A 25,052-nucleotide genomic window follows, 5' to 3' on the forward strand; every position below is an offset into this window, starting at 1 on the left:
GTGCCCTGGCAGGTGTGCCATGCTGTGGCTTGTGGGTACACGCCCTCAGGGGGTGGGAGCGTGCGGCTGAGGCATGTGCACACCAAGGGAACGAATGGGTGAAGTGAGGGCACGCTCGCATGTGTGCAAGCCTGGGGCTGTGTATGCGTGCCAGGGATTTGCACACACACATGCGTGCTCAAAGCATAGTGTGTAAGGACTGACTGTGTGCACCCGGGCAACCAGAGGAGTGTTGCACGAGGGCAGGGGGAGCATGTGTGTATGGACACCTAGGGATGGGTGTGCAAGGGCTGGATGTGTGTGTGCCCAAGAGTGTGCAAAGGTTAGGTGTGCATACACTCGTGTGTGCACCCCTAGGGGTGGGTGTGCAAGGGCAGGGTGCATGTGAGCCATCCTGGCAGCCCTTCTAAGGGCCGGGGCGCGCGCGTGCCCGTGCGTCCGTGCACACGCGCGTGCCCGTGCGCCCGGGGCCGGACGCGCATGCGTGTGAGTGACCCCCACCCCACCCCGCCGGCCGGCCCGCTGAGGCGGAGCGCGCATGCGTGTGAGCAAGTTCGCGCCCCGCCCAACCAGCAGGGCCCCTGAGGCGGGGCGCGCATGCGTGTGAGCGACTTCCCGCCCCCACCAGCCGGGCCGCTGAGGCCGGGCGCGCATGCGCAGCGCGGGGCGCGCCCTCCGGCCGCGGGGGGGCGCGCTCGGCGGGGGCGGGGCCGCCGCTTCCCGGCGGGCCCCGCGCGCGCTGTAGGCGGGGGAGGGGGGCGGGGCGCGCGCGGAGCGGCGGCGCGAGTGCGGCGCGCGGGTGCGTGTGCAAGGGGGCGCGTGTGCAAGCGGGGGTGGTGTGCGTGGAAGGGGGCGCGTGTGCGTGTGCAAGGGCGTGCGAGGGCGCCGCTCCTCCCCTACACATTGATCTTATTTGATCGGGGGGGGCCGCCCCCCCCGGCGTGAGAAGACCCCTCCTGCGAAGCCCCCCGCGGGCGCTGTGCAGCGAGGCCGCCTCGGCGGCGCGGACGTGATGAGTCGATCAGATAGACGAGGCCGGAGCCCGGCCCGCCCGGGCCCGGCCCCTGAGTACGAGGCGATTCTGATCCGCTCCAGCGGCCGGGGCCTTGCACGGGGCCGTGCAGCGTGCAGGGGCTTTGCACGGGGCCGCGCAAGCTCTGGGCGGTGCGTGTGAGCTTTGCACGGGGCCGTGCAAGCCCTGTATAGCATGCAGGAGGTTTGCACAAGGCTGCGCAGGGTCCACGCGCTGTGCAAGAGCTCTGCACGGCGCCCTGAGAGCCAGGTGCAACCTGCAGGAGCCTTGCCGGGGGCCGTGCAAGGTCTGCACAGCGCGCAGGAGCTTCGCGCGGGGCTGTGCGGCACGTGGGAGCTTTGCACAGGGCCGTGCAGTCTGTGCAAAGTTTGAATGACGCGCAGGGCCGTGCAAGCTCTGTAGGGGGCTGCACAATACGCAAGAGCGTTGCGCAGGGTTGTGTAACGCGTCGTGAGTCGTGCGCAGGGCCGTGCGGGCGCCACACACCGCGTGGGAGGTTTCTGTGGGACACGGGGCCTCGCAAGCTCCCTGTGCGAGGTCTGCAGGGGGGCACGCAAGCTCTGGGCAGCGTGCAGGAGCTTCGCACAGGGCTGTGCGCAGCCCGTGCACAAGCTTTGACCAGGCCTGCAACACACAGGAGCTTTGCACGGGGCCGTGCAAGGCCCACGCACAAGCTTTGAACAAGGGTACGACGTGCTGGAGCTTTGCACGGGTCCGTGCAAGCTCCAAGCAACATGCGTGAGGTTTGTGCAAGACACGGGGCCGTGCAACGCACACGAGCTCTGCAGGGGCGTGAGGCTGGGGCGATGCAGCCCATGTCCCCACGTCCCCCTGCCCCGGGCAGCACCCGTGGGTGGCTCCGCCCTGGGCACGGGAGCAAGGACGCGGGCTCGGACCGCGCTCGGCTCTTTACTGCGGGCCGGGGGGCTCCTAGCAGGAGAAGAAGCCGCCGTTCTCCTTGCGGGAGTAGCCGCTGTTGGTGGCGGCGCTGTGGGGACACTCTGCCGGACGGGGGACACGGGGTCGGTGGGGAGCTCCGGCCGGGTCCCCAGGCCACCGCGGGCGCAGCCGCGACCCCTGTGTCAGTGGTCATGGCTGGGTCCCCAGGGCCACCATGGATGGAGCCATGTCCCCATGCTGGAGCCTGCACCCACATCACCATGGGTGGCAGCACGTCCCTGTGGTCCAAGCCCTGTGCGCATGGTCCCAGCGGTCCCAGCGCTGTCCCCGTGGTCCCTTGGTCCCAGCCACAACCCTTTGGTCCCAGCCATGCCCCTACATCCTTGTAGTCCCAGCCGCATCCCCGTGGTCCCAGCTGTGTCCCCACGCCACCCTGGATGGAGCGTGTCCCCGCACCACAGCCATAGTCCCGTCCCCATGTCCCCTTGGTCCCAGCCATGTCCCCATGGTCCCAGCCGTGTCCCCATGGTCCTGTGGTCCCAGCCGTGTCCCCGTGGTCCCAGCCGTGTCCTTGTGCCCCCTTGGTCCCAGTCGCGTCCCCGTGGTCCCAGACATGTCCCCGTGGTCCTGTGGTCCCAGCCATGTCCCCATGGTCCCTCCTAGCTGTGTCCCCACGCCACCCTGGATGGAGCGTGTCCACCCACAACAGCCATAGCCCCATCCCCGTGCCCCCGTGGTCCCAGCCGTGTCCCCGTGGTCCTGTGGTCCCAGCCATGCCCCCCACGGTCCCAGCCGTGTCCCCATTGCCCCAGCTGTGCCCCAGTGCTCCCAGCCCTGTCCCAACGGCACTATGGAGTCACCCGTGTCCCCGCAACCCCCTGGCTGGAGCCGCGTCGCCGCAGCCGTGCGCCCGCGTGCCCTCGCGTGCCCCCGCGTGCCGGGGCCGCCGCGGTGCCCTACCGATGGCGCCCTGGATGCTGTGCACGGAGGCCTTGGTGGGGCTGACCCAGCGGCGCGCGGGGGGCCGCGGCCGGTGCTGCTCCATCGGGGGGGACCCGCGGGGCACCCTGCGGCCGGCACAGCGCGGGGTGCGGGGTGGAGGGGGTGCGGGTGCTGCGGTGCCCGGGCCCGGCGGGCGCAGCGCGGCGCGGGGGGCAGGCGGGACGGCCAGCACTCACCCGCGGGGTGGCGGCAGGCCGGCGGCGGGGGCCCGGCGGGCCTTGGCGGCGCTGCACAGCGTGGCCGTGGCGTGCAGGCGGCTCCAGGGCCCCCCCCCCGGCTCTGCGCCCTGGCCGGGCTGAGGACGGAGAGTTCGTGACACCCACGGCCGGGCCGGGCCGGGCCGGGCCGGCTGGGCCAGGCCGCTGGGGGGGGGAGGCGGTGACACCCCGCCGCCACCCGACTTGTTTCACCCCAATTTCCACCCTCCTACCTGGGCGGGGGCCGGGCCGGGGGGGCTCCGCGGGGCCGGGTCCCTGGGGGGCGCCATCCGCTGCCGCGCCGGTGCTCGGTGCTCGGCGCTGCACCTCGCGGCGCCGCCGTTGCCGGGAAGCGGCGCGGGCGGGGCCGGCCGGGGCGGGGTGGGGGGGGGGGGGACGGTGCCATTGCACCGGGGTGGGGCAAGGGGCAATTGCATCGGGGGGGGGGGGGACACGGTGCCGTTGCACTGGGGGGAGGCGGGGCAAAGGACAGTTGCATGGGGGACACGGTGCCATTGCGCCGGGAGGGGGGAGGGGGGGCAAGGGGCGGTTGCATGGGGGGGGGCACGGTGCCATTGCACCAGGGAAGGAGGGGAGCGAGGGGCGGTTGCATCGGGAGGGTGGGGGGGACACGGTGCCATTGCACCTGGGTGGGGAGGGGGGCAAGGGGCAACTGCATCAGGGAGGGGGACACGGTGCCGTTGCAGTGTGGGGGGGCAAGGGGCGGTTGCATCGGGGGGGGGACACGGTGCCATTGCACGGGGGGGGGCAAGGGGCGGTGCAGGTGCAGTGCACCGGCGCGGGGGGGGGGGGGTCGTGCAGTGCCATTGCACTCGGTGGGGGGGCGGTGAACGGGGCCGCGCTCCGTGCAGCGCCCAGGGGCTCGGGGCCACCGTGCAGCCGCGGGGGCCGTGCCCGGTGCGGGGGGGGGGGGGGTGGAGGGGGGGCGGTACCATTGCATGGCGGGGGGGGGGAGAGGGGGGCGATGCCATTGTAGCGGGGGGGGGGCGGGGCGGGGGCGGGCAGGTGGCGGCAGGTGCGCGCGCGGGGCCGTGGCCGTTGGCGGGGCGGGGCCGCCGCCGCCGCCGGTGCGCGGGGCCGAGCGCTGCCGCCGCCGCCGCTGCGCCATGGCCGGGGCCGGGGCCGGGGCCGGGGCCGGGGCCGGGGCGCGGCGGGTGCTGCTGGCGCTGTGGGTGGCGGCCGCGGTGGCCGCCGAGGAGCGGCTGCACGCCTGCAAGGAGGTACCGGCGGCGGGGGGGGCGCCTATAGCGCGGGGAGCCCCCGGGCTGCCCCTATGGGAAGGGCTCGGGATGGGGCCCCCATGGCATAGGGGATGAAGCCAGTGCCCTATGGGGCAGGCAGCACCAGGCACCCCTATGGGTTAGCACTGCGGGAAGGGAATGGCCCCTATAGCAAGGGGGACCAGGGCTGGTTACTATAGGGAAGCGAGGGCTGGGGGGTCCCTGTGGCAGAGAGGATGTGGGGAGGGGCTGGTCCCTATAGCACAGGGGGCACCAAGGTGGGTTCCTATAGGACTGGGGAGAGGGCAGGGGTCCCTCCATCGGATTTAGGGGGCTGGTGGTGTTCCCAGAGCATCAGGCGTGTGGGGATAGCTTCGGTCCCTATAGCGTGGGGGAGCTGGGACTGGTCCCCTAGGGGATGGAGAGGACTGGGGCACCTCCATGGCACAGGGGATGTGGGGCTGGTTCCCTATGGGTGGGGAATAGGGGGCTGGCTCCCCTGTAAGGGGCATATAGCAGGCCTGAAGCTGCCCAGCACCCGCAGGTGGACCCTATAGCGAGGGGCATATAGGGATCGCGCTGTCCTCCCGACGCAGAGGAGGGCATGGGGCCGAGCCTGCCCTCCCCTATAGGGGATGTAGGGCCTGGGCTGCACCGCTCATGGGGGTCCAGGTTGGATCCCCTATAGGGATGGAGGGGGCAGGCTGCAGCTGTGTCCCTGCACATTCGGGGAGGGGGGGGTCACTCTGCCCTCCCGCCCCGCGCGACGGGGGCGACGCAGCGGCCGGGACCCACATCCAGGGCTCCTCTACGGCACCCGGAGCTGGGATTCGCCCTGCTGCCGACAGCCCGTAGCACCTTTTTATCCCTCTCTAATTTTCCTACGAACCTCAGAGCCGTAAACACGGGCGGCTGCGGGCGTTAATAAGCGACGGGCTCGGGCCGGCGGCCCCAGGGCTGCGCGGCCGCCGCCGTCCCGGGGACGAACCGTCCTCCGGCAAGGAAAAACCTTCGGGCTTTACCGCTTATCGGGCACCGCGGCAGCTCGGGTCAAGAGGTTTCGCTGGTTTGCTCAGGGTTTTGTTACCCCCCCCGCAGGCTGGTGACAGCTTTTTGCTGTCCCCACGCGCCGGCTGCCGGCTCCCTGCCCGTTCTCAGGGCCTTGATGCCGCTTTTCATCTGGGGCATTATAATTATGTTTTTTTTTTTCTTTTTGCCGTGATCCAATTTTTCGTTGCACGGTCTAGAGCTCGAAACAATAGGCTGCGGCTGGCTCCGACCTCGGAGAGGGTTTGCTCCTAGAAAGGTTATATACCCTCTTGCTCCGCGCAGGAGCCGGGCACGGAGACCTCTCCGTGCCCACCTTGCCTTGCAATCACCCGCCGGAGCAGGGGCTGTGGCTGCGGCCCGGGGTCTCCCTGCCGCAGAGCCGCGGCATTAATAAAAGTCGCCCCGGGGATGTGTTAGGTTGCAGGTATTTAGATGTAAAAAATTTGCAGCGTACAAATGCTCAGCACCTGCAGGCAGCTCTTCCGGGCTTTCCGTGTTAGCCGCTCGGCGCCGCCGCGTGAAAAACCACCGCAGAGGCTGGAGGGAGCGTTACCGTTTGGGCTGGGCGGCGCGGGGCGCAGCCGGGCTCGGGCGCCCGCGCTGGGGGCCACCGGCTGAGCCGAGCGTGACGCGCGCGTGCCCGGGGCAGCTCCAGCGCCGGAGCTCCTTATCGCCTCCCTCGTGTTTGCCGAGCGTGCCCTTGGCGTCGCAGAGCCCTGCGCTCCGTGCCGGGCTCTTGCAGAGACTTTGCATCTCGCCGTTTCCCACGTTTCCCCCCCCCGCCCCCTCCCGCTCCGCGCGCTGATGGGGAACATCAAAGCCTTGTTTTCCTGCGAACCTGCAACGCTCGCGCGTCTGCTGCCAAAGGAAAGAGCGAGACGCGCTCGCCCGAGCCGGGAGCGCCTCCGACGCCCCAGAAACGCCGCGGCGAAGGAAGCCGGGTCGGGGAAGGGGGGTGTGGGGGCTGCTCCCTCGCCTCCGCGTGCTGGGAGCGCCCGAAAGCCGCGCCGGCCTTGCCTGGGCGCGCGGGGATTAAACGCGGCGTCGCCTTCGCTGCCGGCCTTGAGCCGGCTCCGGTTTCGAGGCAGCGGTGGTGTAGGGGGCCGGCGATGGGACGGGCTGCGCCGCTGCTCCCCCTTCCCCTCCCGGTCCTCAGTGCCCCGCTTGCGAAACCCCCACCCCTGTGCACGAGCTGTGCCCCCACCCCGGGGTGCGGGCGGGTGCCTGTCCTGGCCTCGCCAAGCTGCAAACAGCGCGGGCTGGCACGGGCGGCGCCCCAGGGCCGAGCCGGACCGCGCATCCGGGAGCGCCGGGAGACCTGTCGGCTGAGCGCCGCCCGCGGCGAGCAGCGCCCTTCCGGAGAGGCCGGCGCGGGGCGTCCCGCTCCCGCTGAGCCAGCCGTGCCCTCCGGCGGCGGCTGCGCTTAGCCTGGCGAGAGGTCCCGTGTGACCCGGCGGGGTTGCAGCTGGGTGCCAGAGCCTATTTTCCCCCTCCAGAAGTGGGGAAAAATAATAAAACCGGGACCAAGTTTCAGCAGCAAGTTGGCGGCTAGGCGCCGCGGTGCCTCAGTTTCCCCGTCCGCGCAGCGGAGCAGGGGGCCGCGTTTGGCATCGCGTCCGGAGGGAAAAGCAGCGGTGGGGGCCGAGCGTGAGGCTGGCGTCCCTGGGGCAGGGGGGCTCGGGCGGCCCCGGCGCCACCAGCTCCCCCCGCGCCCTCTTCCCTTGCAGTCCGAGTACCACTACGAGTACACGGCGTGCGACAGCTCGGGATCGCGCTGGAGAGTGGCCGTGCCGCACACGCCGGGGCTGTGCACCGGGCTGCCGGACCCCGTCAAGGGCACCGAGTGCTGTAAGGCGCGGGGGCTTTCCGGCCGCGGGCGTAAAATCGGAGCCGCCGCCGTCTCGCTCGTCGTTCGCCCGCCGCCCCGCGCCGCTGAGCGCCCTCGCTGCCCGCTCCCGCAGCCTTCTCCTGCAAGGCGGGCGAGTTCCTCGACATGAGGGCACAGGCGTGCAAGCCCTGCGCCGAGGGCACCTACTCGCTGGGCACCGGCGTCCGCTTCGACGAGTGGGACGAGGTGCCCCGCGGCTTCGCCAACGTCGCCACCAACCTGGAGGTCGACGACGGCTTCGGCGACCCGGTGGAGAACTGCACGGCGTGAGTGCACCGGCCTCCCCCCCACACACACCCCCCGCCCCGCGTGGAAAAACTCCGGTTTCTCCCTGCCGCGCGGGCTCCGGTGCCCGGCGTCCCCTGGCACGGTGGGCGCGTCAGGATCCCGCGCCGACGGCCGCGCTGCCGCCCGACCCAGGTCCACGTGGGTGCCGCTGGGGGACTACATCGCCTCCAACACGGACGAGTGCACGGCCACCCTCATGTACGCCGTCAGCCTCAAGCAGCCGGGCACCGTCTCCTTCGAGTACATCTACCCCGACAGCAGCATCGTCTTCGAGTTCTTCGTACGTTCCCCAGGGCCGTGCCAGGGGGTGGCAGGGGGGACACGGCCATCCTGGGGGTGATGGAGGTGGGAGATGGGGGTGGCAGGGGGGACACGACCATCCCGGGGGTGATGGAGGCGGGAGATGGGGGTGGCAGGGGGGACACGACCATCCCGGGGGTGATGGAGATGGAGGATGGGGGTGGCAGGGGGGACGCGGCCGTCCCGGGGGTGATGGAGGTGGGGGATCGGGGTGGCAGGGGGACACGGCCGTCCCGGGGGTGATGGAGGTGGGGGATGAGGGTGGCAGGGGGACACATCCATCCTGGGGGTGACGGAGGGGACAGGGGATGCGGGTGGCAGGGGGATACGGCCATCCTGGGGAGGGGATGGGGGTGGCAGGGGGACAAGGCCGTCCTGGGGGGGGGAAGAGGGTGGAAGGGGGACACAGCCGTCCTCGGGGGTGATGGAGGGGACGGGGAATGAGGGTGGTGGGGGAACATAGCTGTCCTGGGGGCTCACGGGGATGGGGGTGGCGGGGGACACGGCCGTCCCCAAGGAGTGCCGGGGGGGGGCCGAGGGTGGCGCACGGGGGACCACGGCGGTGTCTCGGGGAGGGGCGACGGCGGGGCCGAGGGTGGCGCGGAGGGGCCGCGGCCGTGCCCCCCTCCCGCCCGGCCGGCCCCCTCCCCGCAGGTGCAGAACGACCAGTGCCAGCCGGCGGCGGAGGAGTCGCGCTGGATGCGCACCACGGAGAAGGGCTGGGAGTTTCACAGCGTGAGTGGGGGGGGGCCGGCGGCGGGGCCGCCCGCGCCGCCCCGCCGAGCCCCCGCCACCGCCGCCGTCCCCGTGCCCAGGTGGAGCTGAGCCGCGGCAACAACGTGCTCTACTGGCGCACCACCGCCTTCGCCGTGTGGGCCAAGGTGCCCAAGCCCGTGCTGCTGAGGAACGTGGGCATCACAGGTAGGTGGGCGCCGGGGAGCAGGGGGGCCGCCGCCGCGGTGCAGGGGCGCTCGGGGCCGCCCGCCGGGTCCCGAGCCCCCCCCCCGCCGCCGCCGCCGCCCTCCCAGGCGTCGCCTACACCTCCGAGTGCTTCCCCTGCAAACCGGGCACCTTCGCCGCCGCCGCCGGCTCGTCCTCCTGCCGGCTCTGCCCCGCCGACACCTTCTCCGGCAAGGGAGCCACGGCGTGCCAGCCCTGCGAGGCGGCCGCCTACGCGGGTGAGAGCCTGCCGCGGTGGGTGTCCCCCCCCCCCAGCCCACCGGCAGCACCGCTCACCCCCCCCCCTCCACCGCCGCCGCCCGCAGAGCCCGGCTCGGCCGCCTGCAAGCTGCGCCCGCCCTGCACGGCCGAGGACTACTTCTACACGCACAGCGCCTGCGACGGCAGCGAGGAGGTACGGCGCGGGCGGCGTGCCCGGGCCGGCGGCGGTGCCGGCGGGGGGGTGCCGCCGCCGCGGCGCCGAGCTCGGAGCCTCGCTGCCGCCTTTCGCAGACCCAGCTCACTTTCAAGTGGGCAGAGCCCAAGATCTGCAACGAGGAGCTGCCGCAGGCGGCCAAGCTGCCCCCGTCGGGGGTAAAAACCAAGTGCCCCCCCTGCAACCCCGGCTTCTTCAAAAGCAACGGCAGCGCCTGCGAGCCCTGTCCCTACGGCTCCTACTCCAACGGCTCCGGTAAGGAGCTCCCCGCCGCCGCGGCACCTCGGGGCGCCCCGGGGCGCCGCCGCCGCCGCCGTGCAGCGCCGTCCCCTCTCGTCGGCAGGCTGCGCGCGCTGCCCGGCCGGCACCGAGCCGGCGCTGGGCTTGGAGTACAAGTGGTGGAACACGCTGCCCCCCAACATGGAGACCACGGTGCTCAGCGGCGTCAACTTTGAGTACAAGGGGATGGCAGGTAGCGGCGGCCTCCCCGCGGGGCCGGCCACCGGCGGGGGGCGGCCGGCCGGCCCGGCTCAGCGGGCGCCTCTGCCCCCCGCCCCGTGCGTGCAGGCTGGGAGGTGGCCGGCGACTACGTCTACACGGTGGCGGGAGCCTCCGATAACGACTTCATGATCCTCACGCTGGTGGTGCCGGGGTTCAGGTGAGCGCCGGCGGCCGGGGCGGTGGTGACGGCGGTGGCGGCGGCGGCATCGGCGGCGTCCCCACGGCCCCCGCCCGCCTCCGCAGCCCGCCGCCGCTGCCGCCGGAGGACGCCGAGAGCAAGGAGGTGGCCAGGATCACCTTCGTCTTCGAGACGGTCTGCAGCGTCAGCTGCGAGCTCTACTTCATGGTGGTGAGCGGGGCGGCGGGCGGCGGGGCGGCCGCGGAGGCACCCACGGCGCCGTCCCACCGCCACCGCCCGCCACGCAGGGCGTCAACTCGCGCACCAACACGCCGGTGGAGACCTGGACGGGCGCCAAGGAGAAGCGGTCCTACACCTACGTGGTGGAGAAGAACGCCACGACGAGCTTCACCTGGGCCTTCCAGCGCACGCCCTACCACGAGGCGGTGAGCGGCGGCACGGCCCCGGCGGGTGGGGGGGCAGGCGGGTTCGGCGAGCCGCGCTGCGCCGCTCACGGCGGCTGCCCGCTCTCCCCCCCCCCCCCCCCCCCCAGGGCCGGCGGTACACCAGCGACGTGGCCAAGCTCTACTCGGTCAACGTGACCAACGTGCTGGGCGGCGTGGCCTCCTTCTGCCGCCGCTGCGCCCTGGAGCCGGCGGGCTCGTCCTGCGCCGCCTGCCCCCCCGGCCACTACGTGGAGCCGGGCTCGGGCGCCTGCCGGCCCTGCGCGCCCGGCACCTACCTGCGCGGCCGCCCGCCCGACGGCAGCCAGGCCTGCGGCCCCTGCGGCCCCGGCACCCAGAGCAACAAGGTGCCCCCCGGCGCGGCGGCCCGTGGGGCTGGTCGCTCTGGCCATGGGTGCCGCTGTCTCGCGTGGGTGGTGCTGTCCAGCCCCAGAGGGTGGCTCCCCCCTTCACTGTGATCCCCAAGGAGGTGATGGTGATGCCAATCCCTCCCTGCCATGCCGGAGGAGGTGATACCACCCCCGGCCATCCTGTGTAGGTGACACCATCCAGCCCCAGCAGGATTAACCCAGCCTCTCCTGGCCATCTCCGAGGGATGACACCACCCCCCGGCCATCCTGTGTAGGTGACACCATCCAGCCCCAGCAGGATGACACCAGCCTCTCCTGGCCACCCCCGAGGGGTGACACCAGCCCCCACCAACCATCCTGGATGGCTGATACTTTCCAGGCCCAGAGGAGTGACACCAATCCCCTTGGCCTTCCTGAACTGGTGACACCATCTAGCCCCTGAGGGGTGATGCCAACCCCTCCTGGCCACCCCCAAGGGGGTGACACCGGTTCCCCTGGCCACCTTAGATGGGTGACAGTCTCCAGCCCCGGAGGGTTGACACCAGCTCCCCTGGCCACCCCAGAGGGGTGACACTCTACACCGGAGGGGCGCGGCCAGGCGGCGGCCGGCGCCGACGGCAACGTCCCCCGTCCCCAGGCGCGCTCCCTCTGCTACAACAACTGCAGCTTCTCCCTGGCGCTGCCGGGCCGCGCGCTGCGCTACGACTTCTCGGCGCTCTCCGCCCCCACGGCCTTCGCCAGCGGGCCCAGCTTCACCTCCAAGGGGCTCAAGTACTTCCATCACTTCAACATCAGCCTCTGCGGCAACCACGTGAGTCCGGGCGTGTGGGGCGACGTCCCCGAGCAGGCGCGCACACGCGCGTGCGGACACGCGCGCACACGCGCGTGCGGCGTCACCCGCCCGCGCCCCTCCGCCAGGGGAGGAAGATGGCCTCGTGCGCCGACAACGTGACGGACGCCCGCGCGCCCGCCGCCAAGCCCGGCTCCTCCAGGGCGGTCGCGTCCTACGTGTGCCAGTCCATCGTGGTGCCCTCCGACGTCGTGGGCTACAAGAGCGCCGTGTCCTCGCAGCCCGTCAGCCTGGCCGACCGCCTCGTGGGTGAGCGCGCCGGCGGCTCCCGCTGCGCCTCGCCGCGACCCCCGCGGCCGTAACCCCGCTCCTCGCTGCGCCGCCTCGCTCGGCTCCCTTCGCTCCCCGTCCCGGCGCCGGCGCCGCCGGGCTCACGCCGGCTCTCGTCACAGGCGTCGCCGCCAGCCCCACGCTGGACGGCATCGTCTCGCCCCCCGAGCACTTCGCCCCCGCCGGCGCCGAGCTGCCCGACGTCGTCTTCTTCTACAGGTGGGTGCGGGGCCGCGGTGGGGCTGCCGGCACCCTGCTGACCAACCCCCCCCCCCCTCCGCCCCAACCCGCTCCTCCCGGCGTCCCCCTCGCAGGTCCAGCGAGGTGACGCAGTCCTGCGGCGCCGGCCGGGCCACCGCCGTCCGCCTGCGCTGCAACCCGCTGCGGCCGGGCACCGGGACGCTGGCCGTGCCCAGGTAGGCGGCCGCGGCGCGGCACGTGGGGGCCGTTCGGGACGCGGAAGGATCCCGCGCGGCCTCGCGGTACGCGTGCCGAGCTGCGAGCGGGCTCAGACGGGGGCGGATGTCGCTCCGGGCTCGCCCGTGTCCCAGCTCTCGCAGCACCCAGTGAGAGCTGCGCCCGATCCGGCTCGGCTCCATCCGGCGCTTCCCGCGGAGTCTTTGCAGATCCCCAAATCCGAGGCATTCGGTGTCACCTTGCTCCGGGGATGGCCGCATCCCCTGTCCCCAGTCCGCGCGGCCAGAGCATCCCCGGACCGCGTGGCGCCCACCGGGCTCGCCACGTGCTGCCCGTCGCCCCGGGGCCGGCCAAGACCTGCCCCCCCCCCCCCAAACCACCGGCGCCGGCGGTTTTTCCTGCAGCAAATGCCCCGACGGCACCTGCGACGGCTGCACCTTCCACTTCCTCTGGGAGACGGCGGAGGCTTGTCCGCTCTGCTCGGCCGGCGACTACCGCGCCATCGTCGGCGCCTGCCTCGGCGGCGTCCAGGTAGGGCTGCCGGGGAGGGGAGCCCGCGGCCGGGGGGCTGAGCCGCGGCGCCCGGCTTGGGTGCTGGTGGTGGTGGTGGAGGGGGGGGGACACATCCGCCGCTGAGCCTGGGGCTCCCCGCAGAGGACCACGTACGTGTGGCGGGAGCCCCGGCTGTGCCGCGGCGGCAGCGCCCTGCCCCAGCAGCAAGTCAGCGTCTGCAGGAGCGTGGACTTCTGGCTCAAGGTGGGCATCTCGGCGGGCACCTGCGCCGCCGTCCTGCTCGCCGTCCTCGCCTGCTACTTCTGGAAGAAGAACCAGAAGTGAGTGAGGGCCGCGCGCGCGCCCCAGGGCCGTCACCCGGGTCCCTGCACCGGGGCTCACCCTCCGCTCTCCGTCCCCGAGGCTGGAGTATAAATACTCCAAGCTGGTGATGAACTCCACGGCCAAAGACAGCGAGCTGCCGGCCCCGGACAGCTGCGCCATCATGGAGGGGGAAGACGCCGAGGATGACCTCATCTTCGCCAGCAAGAAGTCCCTTTTCGGCAAGATCAAGTCGTTCACGTCCAAGGTAGGCGCCGGCCACCTCGCGTCTGCGTCCCGCCCAGCTGCGGGTGCCTATTTCCAGCCACTCACCAGGCTGGAGGCTGAGCACAACCCTAGAGTAGACACCGGAGAAGCCACAGCCGGGTGCCGACCCCCGGTGTGGGCGCGCAATGCCACCGCTGGCTCTCCCCCCCGCTTCCCACCTCGGTTTTTCGGGCCCCCACTCTCGCCGGCGCTTTCCGCAGAGGACGCCGGACGGCTTCGACTCGGTCCCACTGAAGACGTCGTGCGGCAGCACGGACATGGAGCTGTGAGGGGGGGGCAGAGGCCCCGTGGCGCCCCCGCCGAGCCCCCAACCTCCCACGTGGCCTTACGGATACACGGCGAGCCGGAGCTTCGTATCGCTTTTATACACCCCTGCCCGGAAAGCCTCCCCCGCCCAGCGAGACAGAGAGAAAAGCCAAGAAATGCCAAATACAGGTGTGGGTTTTTTTTTAAAAAAAAAAAAATGCCGCATTTGCCCGTCCATCCCGGCGCTGCCGGAGGGGATGGGGTGGCGGCGATGTCCCCCGACATAGCTGCCCCAGTGCTGGGGTGCCCTAGGGAGGGCAGGCCCCCTCCCCCCCGCCTCTGCCCCCCACCCCGTGCTGTGGGCGAGGTGGCACACGTGTGTGCACGTGCATGTGTGTGTAAGCGTGTGCAGGTCGCGTGCACATGCTGATGGTGTGCGTGCGTGTCCATGCATGAGGGCGTTGCGTGTGCGTGCACGCAGGGGCCGGCAGCGTGTGCGTGCGTCCGCGTGCACGCATAGGTGTGTCCCCCCGTTTGTGTGTGTGCATGCGCACACACGTGTTTATTTGCATGCATGCGTACCCAGGCGTGCATGCGCACACGCGTGTGCGAGTTCCTGGCTGTGGCTGCCCCTCGCTGCGCTGCGTAGCCTTGGGCTCCGTAGGTCTCAGCTCGGTCTGACCACCGCACCGGGGGAATTGCCAGTTGGGGCGATCCTGCCCCAAACTGGGTGCCCGTTGGTGGGCGTCCACGGAGCCCCGAGCCAGGCTGCCAGCTGGCGCGCACCGCGCACGGCCGCCGTAACGCAGCCGAAGCCTGTTCCCCCAGTGCCAGCGAGCGGCAGCGCCCAGCTTGGGCTGTGTGGGGCACCCAGCGTCCCACCAGGGTCCCTGCTGCCGCCCCCCTGCCTGGCACAGCCCCCGTCGCCCTGGCACGAGCCGTGACCGCCCGCCCGGAGCAAGGGTCCCAGCAGCTCCGGCATCCCGTCCGGCGGCTCGGCCGGGTCCCTGGCACACCGCGCGCAGCCGTGGCACGGTCCCAGGCCTGCAAGCTCAGCGTCCCGGGGGCTCTGGCGGGGCGTTTCCGCGCAGTCCAGCTCGGGGACGAGCCCCAGCCTCAGTTTCTGACCCCGCAGGCTCCCTTTTTACACCGTTTTCAGCGTTTTCTAGGTTGTGCCAGGGAGGAACCGCATGTCCCCGGCAGAGCAATAAAGACGAATGTTTCTGACTCTCGGATGGCAGCTCGGTGTCTGGCGGGGTGGTGTAGGGCGGACGGGGCTGGCTCCCCGCCACGGGGTGGGTGAAGCTGGGAGCCCTGCGTGCCCAGGCCATGCTGGGTCAGGTCCCCGGGCTGGGGATGCCCAGGAGGTGTGGGGATGCAGGACGATGCAGGGATGCCCAGGAGATGTGGGGAAGCTCGAGGATGCTGGAAGGGCTGGGAGATCCAGGGATGCTGCGATGCCTGTGAATGCTAGGGACCACCGGGATCTCCAGGATACTGGGATGCAAGGAGATGCAGGGGGATGGCAGGATGCCCAGGGACACCAGGATGCCCCAGGACGTAGAGGCACTCAGGGATAATGGGATGCCCGGGGAAGATGGGATGTCCAAGAATGAAGGAGGATACCAGCATATCCAGAGATATACAGGGATCTTCAGGGATACTGGGATGTCCAGGGATGATGGGAGATGCAGGGATGCGTGGCGATGCTGGGATACCAGAGGATGCTGAATGCTCAATGATGCCGCATTCCCGGGATGCAGGCAGGCACCGGGACGCTGGGACGCAGGGGGTCCCCGGGACGCACGGGGGTCCCGGCCGGCGGCGGCGCCCGGGCCCTGCAGCGCGCCGCCGCGCCACGAGGGGGCGCTGCCGCGGCGGGGCCGCGCGTGCCCAGCGCGCCCCCCGGCGGCCGAAGGCGGCGCTGCCTGCTGCGCTTGCCCAGAGCACCCACCCCCCCCCCCCGCCGGCTCTGCGCAGGCGCCGCGCCCGCGCATGCGCAGTGCGGACGAGCCGCCGCCGCCGCCTCCTGCTGCGGGCTGACAGGAGCCGCCGCCGCCGCCATCATCATGGTGCTGGACCTGGACCTATTCCGCGTGGACAAGGGCGGCGACCCCGCCGTGGTGCGCGACGCGCAGCGGAAGCGCTTCAAGGACCCGGCGCTGGTGGACGCGCTGGTGCGGGCCGACGGCGCCTGGCGGAGGTGTACGTGCGGGGCGGCAGCGCCCCCTGCGGGGCGGGCGGGCGGGCGGGGACCCCCGGCGTGGGGACCCTGGGGACCCCCCCCGGGGACCTCGGCCCCCCCCCCCAGGGTGGGGACCCTCCCACCCCCCCGGGATAGGGACCTCGCCCCCCTCGGGGTGGGGACCTCGGAAGCCCCTCACCTGCCCCCCCCCCGGGATGGAGACTCTGGGGACCCCCTCACCCACCCCGCGCTGGGGACCTCGGGGAGCCCCTCACCACCTCTCTGGGCTGGGATAGCCCTCACGGCCCCCGAGATGAGGACCCTGGGGACCCACTCACCCCACCCCCGGGGATGAGGGCCTTTGGGAGCCCCTCACCCCCCTCAGGCTGGGGACCTTGGGGAGCCCCTCACGCCCTCGCTGGGCTGGGGACCCTCTCTGCCACCCCCCAGAGATGGGGACCCTGGGGACTGCCTCATCCTCCTGGGGACCCCCTCAGCCCGCAGGCTGGGGGACCCCCAGGTGGATCCATCCACCCACCTCGTATCTGGGGCCCCCTGGCCCCTTCTCCCCGCAGGCTCCCTAGCCGGATCCCTCTCCCCCAGCACCCTCATACTGGGCACAGGCTCTGCAGGTGGATCCACCCTCAGCACCCCCACAAGGCAGCCCCCCTTTGCCCTACATGTGGATCCCCATGGGTGATCCAGCCCCTGGAGCTCCTTTCCCCGCCACCCTCACGCTGCTGCGGGATCCGGCAGGGCAGGACCCGCTCGCTGCGTGATGCCACCTCTGAGGTTGTGGGGTAAAACCACGTCTGGGCAGTCTGGAGGGGCAGGAGCAAAGCGGGCCACCTCGTGCTCCGTGGACCGGCCCTTCAGCCTGGGTGGGAGAGCAGGAAATTGGCCTGGGCTGCTGGGCTGGGAGTTGCTGTTGAGCCCCAGGTTTGGGTGCTGTCGGCGTGGGTGCCGGTGCGGTGGGAGGAGAGGTGGGTGCCCCCCAAGACCTGCAGCCACATGATTCCCAGGGCACAGCCATTCACCTTGCAGCTGCCAGATAAAAGGGAGCTTTAAACGTGTTCTTAACTCAGTTGCTTTGATGTGAAAGAGCCCGGCCCAGCTTAATGACGCCTGGTGTTTCCCCGGCTCCGGCCATGCCGTCATCGCGGCATTAATTTTAGCAGAGGTCCTTTCATCCCACAGGACCAGCAGGCTTTCAAGGCCAGCGGTGGGGGCTGGCCGCAGCCCTGTCCCCGTCCCTGCGGGGATCTCTCTGGTCCCCGCAGTGGTGGGTGCTGCGGAGGGATGTGCTGGTGCGTAACCGGGAGGCGCGGGGCTGGCAGGACACGCCGGTGAGCGGCCGGCTGATGCAATCCTGTCGCAAGTCTGTCGCGGTGCCGGTGGGGTCTGCGCCGTCCTTGGGGAGGGCACTGGGATGCTTCCAGGGTTGTGTTTGCAGTGCCCTGTTCCCTGATTGAGTTTAACCCCTTCAACCGTTATGGGATTTAACCCCTTCCTTTCTGACTCCCTGAATCAAACCCGCCCTGCTGTGAGCCCCATACTGCCCATAGATGGGGACGTTACTCGTCTCGCATCGGGGCATCTGCTGGTTTCCCTTTGCAGAGACGTCCCCACACCTGGGGCTGTTTCCGGGCTCCTGCATGAGCAGTGATGAGGCAGGGCAGCACCCTGGGAGATGTGAGATCGTGCTCTGATGTTGGAGTGACGCAGCTCTGGTGTTAGCAAGTTCCTGTTCTGGGCTGCACTCTCACCCCTTCCCTGCCTCCCTCTCTCCTGCATGCCTTGGGGCTGCCCGGGAGGGGACAGATGTGTCCTGGGGTCACTAAGGATGTCCTCTCCGGTCCCTTGACTGTCCTTAGGCCTCGCTCCAGTGAGCAGCTCCTCACCCAAGCTGCAGGGCTTTGCCAAGCAATAGCAGAGAAATGAGAATAGCCCAGATTTCATCGCTGTGACCGCTCCTGCCCACAGGCCCGGGACTAGACAGTCCCATCTCCCATGTGGGAGTCCCTGTGCAGCCAAGGCCTTGTCTCCATGTCCTTGTGCAAGGTCACCCCAGGGTTTTTTTAATTAAACCTCGGTGTGGGAGATTTCTGCTCTGTTTAAGGCTGCCCTGAACGGCAGCCAGGCCCAAAATGTGCTCATGCACAAACGCTTGACCTGCCCTTCTGAAATGGTCGATGGTGTTGGGCATCTGTGGACAGCGCCCTGTGCCCCTCCGAAGGGAGAGTTTCACCTGCCTGGATGTGTGCAGTAAGTCAGAGGTGGGGAAAAGCTGATCTCTCCTGCTCCTGTGCAAGGCTTCGTGGCAGGAGGGCCGGCACAGACTGCGCCTCTGGGTGTCCTGGTGTCCTCCCACTTGTGCTGCCAGCTCATGGCTTTCTCTGCTGTTGCTTCTAGGCAGGTTTCGTGCTGATAACTTGAACAAGCTGAAGAACCTTTGCAGCAAAACAATCGGAGACAAAATGAAGGTAAGGGAGAGCTCTGAGCCAAGAACGGCTTCGATCCTGGGAGCCTGTGCCCAGCCTGGAGGAGGTGCTGGGCTGCCCCACTGCAGTGCTGTTGGCCTGGGAGAGGAGGGCTTCACTCACAGCAGGCTCCTGAAACACCTGATGTGGTGGAGCCTCCTTCACACAGGCAGATGGCCCTGGCAGGTGTTTACCACCAGTGGGACCTTGCTAAGTGGGGATGTTTCTCCCAAGCCTCTGCTGGGGACCACATGGACTCCCCTTGCTCTCCACACCTCTCCCTAGCATTATTCAAGAATGTATTTACCCTGTGGGTTTTCTCTTTGACCCTGATGGTGTTTCTTTTCTTTTCTTCATTTTTTTCTTTTTCTTTTTTTTCCTTCCTCTGCAGAAAAAAGAGCCAGTGGGAACTGATGAGTCTGTACCAGAGAGCGTGCAGAACCTTGAAGAGCTCACAGCCGATATCTTAGGGGTGAGGCTGACTCCATCTACCCTTCGGGGTGCCACCAACCCATCCAGAGCTCCAGCTGTAATCGCCCAAGCTGGCGATGTAAGATGTTTGAAAGCCCCAACACCAACTGATAAATGACTGCCTGAAACTCTACACTGGGAGATTATTTCTCCCAGTCCTGAGCCAGCAATAATCAGACCTTACTCAGTGTTGTTCATCTGAAAACTGTTTTAGGCTTGGTGTGTGGCAGCAAGTTCCCTGGCCTGTTCACCCACCTGGGAGGTTGTTCTGTGATTTCCTTGGGGATTTGACTGGCCTTAGTAATTGTGTATCCTCCGCAAGTCCTTTTTTCCCCTGTCTGTTCTCCTTCCCAGTTCATCAACTGAGACGTTTAATGAGCGTGGAGCTGGTCGGCTTTTGCTGCCATGGGAGCTGGCTGCACCCCCCTGTTGCTGTCAGGCCCCATGTGACGCCTTAGCTTGCTCAGGGCCTTTCAGTGCCTGACTTATGTTGGCCCTTTGTCTTCTTTCGCTGTTGTTTGATGTGTTCAATTCATGGTTTCGCTCCAGAGCCCGTGTCAGTTGGGTGAGGGTCTGTGATTAACTACACTCAGCTGGTAACCTCCTCTCCACTTAGGTTTTCTTTCCTTCCTCCCGTAACCCAGCTCTCTGTAACAGGGTCTCCAGGTATCCCAGATCAAGAAAGTCCGTGTCCTCATCGATGAAGCCATCCTCAAGTGTGATGCCGAGCGCGTGAGGCTGGAGGCAGAGCGTTTTGAGAGCCTCCGGGAGATCGGGAACCTCCTCCACCCCTCGGTGCCCATCAGCAATGACGAGGTAGGGATGGAGCGTGCCCCCCTCCCCGGCCATGCTCCGGGCAGGTGTGGGGAGCTGCAGGGCTGCTCCGGGCCAGCTGCGTGCGGGTTCATCAAAGCAAGACAAGTGCCGCTGAGCGAGGCTCGCTGGAGGGAGGTCCCCACCGAGATCCGGCAGGCGGTGAATGAAATCTGCATGACAAGACAGTGTTTCCTGCCGGGAGCGCACAAAGAGCAGCTCAGACAACGTGGGGTGCAGGCATTGTTCGGGAAATACATGGGAAACTCGCTTGGAGCCAAAGGCTGGGATCTCTCTCTGCTGCCTTCATTCATCCAGCGGGGATATTTTGCTGGGGGAACACAATTAAGCTGGGCTGGCAGCCAAGTGGCTACGTAATATGTGTCCAGCAGGGATCAGCATTGGGGTTCCAGGCTCTGGCTCTTGGGACCTGGATTCAGTCACTTCCAAATGGCAAAGCCTGGTCCAGGAGGGGGAACCCACTTCGGTCTGGGGCTGTTGGGGCTTGGAGGAGGCTGGGGGAGGCCTGAGAACAGGCTCCTCTGGGCTGGGGAAGGTTAAGGAGGGAGGTCAGGTGCTTTGATGTAGTGTGGGACGCTCCCAAACTGGGCCCAGTGCGACATAGGTGGGAGCAGGCTGGTGATGTTGCAGGCCTGAGAGAAGAGATGATAGACTCCCCTTCTTCTTCCTTCCATCCAGGATGCGGACAACAAGGTAGAGCGGATCTGGGGGGACTGCACGTGCAGGAAGAAGTATTCCCATGTGGACCTGGTGGTGATGGTGGACGGTTATGAGGGAGAGAAGGGAGCCATTGTTGCTGGAAGCCGGGGATATTTCCTTAAGGTGAGAGCCCAGGATGCCGCCTCTGCTGGGCGCAGGGGAAAGAAACAACCAGAGCCAGAGGGAAAGTTGTGTGATGTGGAAAACAAGGAACACGACCTGGGAGACAGAGCGTTCGTGGCTTCTCATCCCCTGGGCTGAACTTACTGTGGAGACAGGAGCCTCTGTGGAGGCATGAGCTTGTGCTGGGTTGGCTCGCTGCGTGGGACGGACTCGACATGGGGCTGCTGATGTGGTTGGCCCGGGCACCCTGCAGACTCACTCAAACATCTTGCCACAGTCAGAGGGTGACGGCATGCCCAGAGCAGCTCACGGTGCTCAGCTCGTGCTGCTGTAGGATACAGGGCCATCTGTGACCCGGAGCAGCACAGGTCTGCGGGAAGCAAGTGCTGCACTGGGTTAAACTGGGGGCTTGGGGCTGGAGCTGGCTTGCGCCCTCTCCCATGCTCAGTGTGTTCCCAAACGTGATGAGCGAGTGGGGACAGCGGAGCGAGGTGTGTGTGACCGTTGGTGGCTTCCCTTGTCCCGCAGGGTCCCCTGGTGTTTCTGGAGCAGGCTCTGATCCAGTACGCCCTGCAGACCCTCCGCGCCAAGGGCTACACCCCCGTCTACACCCCCTTCTTCATGCGGAAGGAGGTGATGCAGGAGGTGGCCCAGCTGAGCCAGTTCGACGAGGAGCTGTACAAGGTGAGCGATGAGGACGGAGCGCGCTCAGCGGCTGCGGAGCTTATGCGTCCCGCTGGCTGGCACCGGCCATTGCCTCTGGATCAGGCTTTCAAACTAAACCTTCACGATGCGGCCTCCCCCCCAGGATGAGGTGTGGAAGCGCTGCAGGAAGGAAGCCTGCTGAGATCCCCTCTGCCCCGGGATGCCCCCGTGTCGCCTCCCTTCTGCTCCCTATCTCTGGGGTTTATCTTTTTGCCGTGAAAAGACGTGCGGTCCCTGCTGGGAGGTTGCTAACGCGGTCGGTTGTCATGGTGATGCCGTGACGGGGAGACAGCTCCGTCCCCAGCCTCGCCATCAGGAGCTGGCGGGAGGCCATCGAGGCCTCTTAAGGAGGCCAAACAAGCAGCAAGCAGCAGCTGCTCCCCTTCCCGTGACCCATTTCTGAGCCGTCCTCTCCCTCCTGCCCACCTAAGTGCCAGCCCCAGAAGTCCTCTGCCTGTCTGCGTGCAGCCAGCACCGGGCAGGGAGAGCGGGTGCGTGCGCTGGCTCCTTGTTAGCACCTGCCGAGCCCAAGGGTCTTTGGCCCTAAAGGTGTAAGAAGAGCTGGGGATGGAGCACGGTTGCTCTCTCAGGCATTCCTGACCCCACGTTCCCTCCTCGCTCCCCCAGGTGATTGGCAAGGGCAGCGAGAAGGCCGATGACAGCTCCATCGACGAGAAGTATCTCATCGCTACCTCGGAGCAGCCCATCGCGGCCCTGCACCGGGACGAGTGGCTGAAGCCAGAGGATCTCCCCATCAAGTATGCAGGGCTGTCAACCTGCTTCCGCCAGGAGGTCGGCTCGCACGGCCGGGACACCCGGGGCATCTTCCGCGTGCACCAGTTTGAAAAGGTGAGAGGGGCGGGAACAGGGAGTCCACACAGGTCCTCCGGGGAATCCGGGCCGCTTCCGAGGGCCCGTGCGGACCCAGGGCTTTTCTCTGCAGATCGAGCAGTTCGTCTACGCCTCGCCGCATGACAACAAGTCATGGGAGATGTTTGATGAGATGATCGCCACGGCGGAGGACTTCTACCAGTCCTTGGGCATCCCCTACCACATCGTCAACATCGTCTCGGGTAGGACCTGAGCTCCGGGCGGGGCTGCACTGTCAGCACGGCCCCTGAGTGGCGTGTCATGGGGTTCCCCTCTTCCTGCTTGCTTAGACTGGGAAGGCCTTTGGGGTTGGGGCTTTTTGACGATGTGGGAGCATGTGACCAGCACCCAGCCCACGTCTCTGCGCGTTGGCACTGCAGCAGCCTACAAGGAGATCAGCTGCAATTGCCAGCACCTCTGGTGTCGCCGTGGCGGTGACCCACTTCCCGGCTTGGCTTCCTTTGTCCGAGAGCATCCCCGGCTCGTGTTCCCACGGTATCTGTCCTCAGGCCTGGCAAGGGGGAGGAGACATTGCGGCTTCAGGGTTTGGAGAAAGGGAAGGAACGATTACTTTTCTCCAGAGATCTTCTGCGTTGCTTGGGGTCCACCAGAGAGAAGCGTGCATCACAGGGGGTATGGATGTGCGAGGACTGTCCCTGCTCTGTTCCTGTGGAAGGGAAGAGCAGTTTGAACAGCTCCTCTGAGCTGAGCCTGGGAGCTCTCCCAGGGAAACTGGTCCATTTAAAAGCTCCTTTCCAGGCTCCTCTCTGCAGAGCAGGAACGTGATTTCCACAGGGGCAAGCACAAAATACCAGCACAGCACCACTGAAGTCATCTGAAGGCTTCAAGCCTCGGAGATTGAAGATGAGACCAAACGGGTGCCTTTGGGATAGCTTCAGAGATGCCCCACTAACCGCTGCCCTCCTGTCTCTCAGGCTCCTTGAACCACGCTGCCAGTAAGAAGCTGGACCTGGAGGCTTGGTTCCCCGGTTCGGGCGCTTTCCGTGAGCTCGTGTCCTGCTCCAACTGCACAGACTACCAGGCCCGCCGCTTGCGCATCCGCTATGGGCAGACCAAGAAGATGATGGACAAGGTGAGGGACAAGCTCCTGCACTGCAGAACTCCTTGGCTTTTTCCTCTCACCTCTGCAGAAATTTGAGTGTGTATGGGGGGGGGGGAATTTCCCCCACAGTTCTGGGCAAATCCAGGGCTGCTTTTACAAGGATATGACTGCCCAGTGACGTTCTGGTGCCAGACAGACCCTGAAACTCTGCAGGGTGCTGAGGGGAGTGGCCGGACAGGAGCCTCACACCCCTTTTGGGCACGCCGGTCCCCAGGGCCTGCCCGCTCGTGTCCCTGCGGCTGCCTCACCCCCGCTGTTCCCCGCTGCAGGTGGAGTTTGTGCACATGCTCAACGCCACGATGTGCGCCACGACCCGGACCATCTGCGCCATCCTGGAGAACTACCAGACGGAGGAGGGCATCCTCATACCAGAAAGGCTCCGGGACTTCATGCCCCGAGGTAGCGCCCGACTGCCGTGCCCTCCCCACGCTCCCTTGCTTCCAGTCTCTCCCAGTGCAGCCTAGATCCCAGGGCACCCGGAGCCCTGGCTTGTCCCTCCCACCGGGCTGTGGTTTCAGGCAGTGGAAGGAGCTGAGGGACCAGGGATGCAAGAGGGAGCGGCCAACCCTGATCCCCAGGAGCAAGAAGAGCCCTGGGCAGTTGAGTGTGATGTGTCCTGCCTGTTCTTCCCTCAGATCTCCGAGAGATGATCCCATTTGTGAAGCCAGCCCCCATCGACCAGGAGCTCTCCAAGAAGCAGAAAAAACAGCAAGAGGGCAGCAAGAAGAAGTCGACAGGAGGAGAGCGGGTGCTGGAGGAGCGGATGAAGAACATGGGCGTGAACAGCGCCTAGACCCTGGTTCTGCCGTGTCCAGGGCCACCAGAGACCCTTGGGGGCCTCCTGAATAATCTCAGCTTCGTCTCTGGCTCGCTCTGCCTCTGGCTGCGCCCATCACCTTCGCTTCGGGGGGCTGCCGGTTGCTGAGCCGGCGGCTCAGCACCACTCCGCTCCATTGTGCTCCGACAGGACGAAGAACTGATGATATTTGGGCTCCAGCACCCCCGTCCGCCGCCTGCGCAGAGCCAGGCCGGGAGGGCGAGAGGGGAACGTGCGTCTGGGCTCCCCTGTCCCCTGGGGGTTTACTGTACCATAGGCTCTTCCTACGGGTGGAAACTTCCCTCCTGGTCAATACAATAAAGCGAAGAAAGCCTCCATGAGCCGCTCGGGCTGCGGGTGCTGGGCTGAGGGCTGGGGGGGGGGGCGCTGGGCGCCGCTGCAGGGTGGTTATTCCTTTGGGGATGAAAAGGAGGGAAGGGCTGCAGCCCTGCTTCACTCCGCAGCGTTATCCTGGCGAGGGCCGTGGGCACAGCTTGGTGCCTCTGCCCAGGGCACCCCAGGGTGGCCCGGCACCCCCGAGCCCTCGGCGGTCGCTGGGAACCAGCAAAGCGCTAACTGGATTCCCACCAAGCTGGGGACGAGCTGCTGAACGGAGGGTTTTATCCGCCTAGCTGGGGGGGGGGGGGGCAGCGTGTTTCCACCCTTTTCTTCCCTTTCTTCCTGCCTGCCGGAGCAGCTGGGCCCGGGGGGCGGCGGGGGGCCTCCGCGCCGCCGCCGGCCCCGCACAATGGCCCGGACAAAGGCCGCGCTCGCGGCTCCCATTTGTAATTCAAAGAGGGGCCGGGGGCCCCTCCGCGCGCTGGGGTGGGGGGTGGGGGGGGCCGCACCAGCCTCCGCTTGGCACAGCTGCTGCCGCGGCCTCAGCACCTCCCGGCCTCAGTACCGCGTCCTGCTGGGGTGTGGGGATACAGCTATCCTGGGGGAGAGGCTGCCCGGAGCGGGGTTAGGGAAGGCGGGGGGCGTGCTGCTGCGTGCCTCGGTTTCCCCTGGCGAAATGGGGTCCCTTGGGTGGCTTCATGCAGCACCGCGGTCCCAAGCCGGGATGCTCCTTGCACCCAGTCCTTGGGTGCCGCAGCCCCCTGCCCAGCTGCACATGGGAAACCCAGGGCTGCACCCAAGGCCCCGCGGGGAGA

General features: G+C 68.0%; 2 protein-coding genes and 1 non-coding gene across 4 annotated transcripts; all 3 read left to right on the top strand.

Annotated features, from left to right (window-relative positions):
* The first annotated feature begins 772 nt into the window (after nt 1-772).
* LOC134151039 (small Cajal body-specific RNA 2) lies at nt 773-1,090 on the top strand. Its single transcript, XR_009960793.1, has one exon. It is a non-coding gene; the product is annotated as a small Cajal body-specific RNA 2 (non-coding RNA).
* Nucleotides 774-14,786, top strand: ELAPOR1 (endosome-lysosome associated apoptosis and autophagy regulator 1). The gene is made up of 22 exons (XM_062594926.1): nt 774-799; nt 7,151-7,271; nt 7,385-7,577; nt 7,732-7,879; nt 8,554-8,634; nt 8,715-8,820; nt 8,928-9,077; nt 9,165-9,253; nt 9,352-9,529; nt 9,618-9,746; nt 9,842-9,932; nt 10,019-10,124; nt 10,202-10,339; nt 10,447-10,704; nt 11,345-11,518; nt 11,626-11,806; nt 11,950-12,046; nt 12,142-12,243; nt 12,649-12,775; nt 12,899-13,077; nt 13,160-13,325; nt 13,546-14,786. Exons 3-22 carry the CDS (start codon nt 7,417-7,419, stop codon nt 13,612-13,614), a joined length of 2,730 nt encoding a protein of 909 aa, XP_062450910.1. The 5' UTR covers nt 774-799; nt 7,151-7,271; nt 7,385-7,416; the 3' UTR covers nt 13,615-14,786.
* Nucleotides 14,787-15,600: 814 nt separating this feature from the next.
* On the top strand, nt 15,601-24,236 carry SARS1 (seryl-tRNA synthetase 1). Of its 2 annotated transcripts, none has more exons than XM_062594927.1 (11): nt 15,601-15,796; nt 18,189-18,259; nt 18,648-18,728; nt 19,385-19,543; nt 20,240-20,383; nt 20,912-21,067; nt 21,716-21,937; nt 22,032-22,161; nt 22,894-23,051; nt 23,351-23,480; nt 23,717-24,236. In XM_062594927.1, the coding sequence occupies exons 1-11, from the start codon at nt 15,661-15,663 to the stop codon at nt 23,872-23,874; spliced, it is 1,545 nt and encodes a 514-aa protein (XP_062450911.1). In that variant the 5' UTR covers nt 15,601-15,660; the 3' UTR covers nt 23,875-24,236. The 2 variants fall into 2 exon arrangements, with proteins under 2 accessions (XP_062450911.1, XP_062450912.1); XM_062594928.1 differs by having other exon boundaries at nt 15,750-15,768.
* The last annotated feature ends 816 nt before the right edge of the window (nt 24,237-25,052 follow it).

This window comes from Rhea pennata, chromosome 25, assembly GCF_028389875.1.
Source record: "Rhea pennata isolate bPtePen1 chromosome 25, bPtePen1.pri, whole genome shotgun sequence".
Taxonomy (NCBI): domain Eukaryota; kingdom Metazoa; phylum Chordata; class Aves; order Rheiformes; family Rheidae; genus Rhea; species Rhea pennata.

What these genes read in the sequence shown, in the direction of transcription:
- ELAPOR1 (XM_062594926.1), top strand. Translation starts at nt 7,417, where the DNA reads ATGAGGGCACAGGCGTGCAAGCCCTGCGCCGAGGGCACCTACTCGCTG. An exon ending in CCGGCACCCAGAGCAACAAG is followed by an intron (nt 10,705 to 11,344) that starts GTGCCCCCCGGC and finishes CCCCGTCCCCAG; the next exon opens with GCGCGCTCCCTCTGCTACAA. An exon ending in GACGTCGTCTTCTTCTACAG is followed by an intron (nt 12,047 to 12,141) that starts GTGGGTGCGGGG and finishes TCCCCCTCGCAG; the next exon opens with GTCCAGCGAGGTGACGCAGT.
- SARS1 (XM_062594927.1), top strand. Translation starts at nt 15,661, where the DNA reads ATGGTGCTGGACCTGGACCTATTCCGCGTGGACAAGGGCGGCGACCCC. An exon ending in CAATCGGAGACAAAATGAAG is followed by an intron (nt 18,260 to 18,647) that starts GTAAGGGAGAGC and finishes CTTCCTCTGCAG; the next exon opens with AAAAAAGAGCCAGTGGGAAC. An exon ending in CCAAGAAGATGATGGACAAG is followed by an intron (nt 23,052 to 23,350) that starts GTGAGGGACAAG and finishes TCCCCGCTGCAG; the next exon opens with GTGGAGTTTGTGCACATGCT.